At 37.4% G+C, this 2,162-nt stretch overlaps 1 protein-coding gene across 6 annotated transcripts in view; it reads right to left on the bottom strand.

Annotated features, from left to right (window-relative positions):
• LOC106872628 (RNA binding protein fox-1 homolog 1) overlaps positions 1–2,162 on the bottom strand; it is a 530,204-nt gene that overhangs the window by 18,147 nt on the left and 509,895 nt on the right. For all 6 annotated transcript variants that reach the window (XM_052976234.1, XM_052976235.1, XM_014919685.2 and 3 more), the window contains exons 8-9: positions 1,083–1,140; positions 83–180 (exon numbers count right to left, since the gene is read on the bottom strand). In XM_052976234.1, the coding sequence (XP_052832194.1) occupies positions 83–180; positions 1,083–1,140 (156 nt within the window). The remainder of the gene's footprint in view (positions 1–82; positions 181–1,082; positions 1,141–2,162) is intronic.

Below are 2,162 nucleotides of genomic sequence, written 5' to 3'. Positions count from 1 at the left end.
GTTTTTTTTTTTGCATAATCAAGAAAAAAAGTGTCGGCAGGGTGGGGGGAGAAGGGGAAGAACGTTGAAGAATAAAACTTACCCAGCCGCGTACGTGGCTGCTGTCGCTGCTACAGTGGGGATTGCATAGCGTGTTGCAGCCGCATAGCCTGCAGCTGCATACGGTTGGGTTGTAACGAGCTGAAATACGAAGGGCAAAAAAAGAAAATTAAAATGTTAGAAAATGAATGAATACCACAACGTTTGGAAAATGGACTTTAAATGATGACCACAATGATGATAGGTGTAAGAGGATGGGCAAATTAGATCTGGACAAATAAGAGAACCTCTAGATTTTTACTTAACCTGCTAGAAATAGCATTCACATCTGCTTTAAATTACACCTTGGACATCATCATCGTTGTCTAATGTTGATTTTCCATGCTGGCATGAGTTGGATGGTTTTACAAGTGCTGACAACCCTGAGGAATGTATTGAGCTCCAGTATTGGCTTTGGCATTGTTTTTGCAGTTGGATGCACTTCCTAATGCCAACCACTTCAGAGAATGTATGAGGTGCATTTTACATGGCAGCAGCACCAGTGAGGTAACCAAGTAACCTGCAAGACAAAATCCTCAAGCGAAGGAGTGGTGTAGCATAGAAGGAGGTGGCTTTATGCCAAACGGATGTCTTGCAGAAGAGAAGATACATGGCTATTCTCTTTGGAAAAACAGAGATGGTGATGAAGAGGTGACCGGGTAAACCCAATATTTCTTTGTGCCTGGTGTTATTTGCTCAAGTCCACTGCAAAAGCAGGTCTATCATCTACATTTAAAAAAATTAATCATGGAGTATCTTGTTGCTTCAATATTTTGAAGATATGACAGTTTATTTTTAGAATGACATTGAAGGGTAGGTGTGAGAGGCTGAATCTGGCCAGTTTCAACATAAACAGGTAGAATATTTGGGCTGGATATGGCCGGTTCAAATGTTAAAGGGTTTATTATTATAAACCTGCTGGATGAATATCAGCCTGGGGTTAAACATGATTAATTGCAACACTACAAAGGTGAGACAAGTAGGAATTAAAGGGCGTTACTTACCTGATATCGATCAGCTGCTGCATATGTCGCTAAGAAGGGGTCTTGGTGATACACTCCACTGAAAGGCAAATAATAGGGATCAGATCAATGAAACAGTAACATTTTAGCAATAACAGTACTCTCTTTCTCTCTTTTGCAGAGCCTTTTAGTTTGTTTTCTTTTTCATTCTTTCGTGAGAAGAAATAGACCTGTCCATTTTCAAAGGAATGGCAGAGAGGTTAAGGAGTTTGCTTCCCAACTACATAATTTGGGGTTCAGTCCTTTGGCATGGCACCATGAGTGTCTTCCACTATAGACCGGAGCCAACCAAAGCCTTGTGAGTAAATTTAGTCAATGGAGACTGAGAGAAACCCATTATATGGTGAATATATATCTGAATACCTCCCCAATTCCTCCCTCTAATACACTTAGCTCTCCACAAAATCATTCCATTTTTGAACTTCTTTCAACCAACACCTCAAATGTAAGATTTCTACCCTGAAGACAGATGCTCATCTCACTCAACGATGGAATCAATCTACAAACATTATTTTGGACCTCAGAGTACCCAGAAACAGCTGTTCAACCCCCTTAAATTCTCGATATCATTTCTACTCTGTCTAAGTCGAACCTTTTTGTATGTAAACACATATATACATTCTTTATATTTCATGTATTCAATATATTTTATATATTGACATGTCTAACTTGCTTGTGCCTAGATTTACTTCTCTACGTACTCAAGTTTAATGCTTTCATTACCAAACCGGCTGAAACTGGATCTGGCTCTGTAGTACAAATGTTTTGTTTTCGTAAGTTTTGAATTAAAATCTTCCACCAAACCTTAGTCACAATTTATGTTCCTAGCATTAGCTTAATGATAACTAAGTTATTTTACTAAATTCTTTGTTATATTTAAAATTAATTGAAAGAAACACAGAGCATCTCAACGGAAATAAGGTAACAAAAGGGTTTAAATTTTTCAGCACTACTAAGTGTCTTCTATCTGATTCTCATCTATGAACTATATAGATATGTGTGCGTGTGTGTGTATATATATATATATATATATATATATATATATATATATATATATATATA

Source organism: Octopus bimaculoides, chromosome 24 (assembly GCF_001194135.2).
Source record: "Octopus bimaculoides isolate UCB-OBI-ISO-001 chromosome 24, ASM119413v2, whole genome shotgun sequence".
Taxonomy (NCBI): domain Eukaryota; kingdom Metazoa; phylum Mollusca; class Cephalopoda; order Octopoda; family Octopodidae; genus Octopus; species Octopus bimaculoides.
The sequence above is the reverse complement of the archived record's forward strand: the minus strand, read 5'-3'. Positions and strand labels throughout refer to the sequence as shown.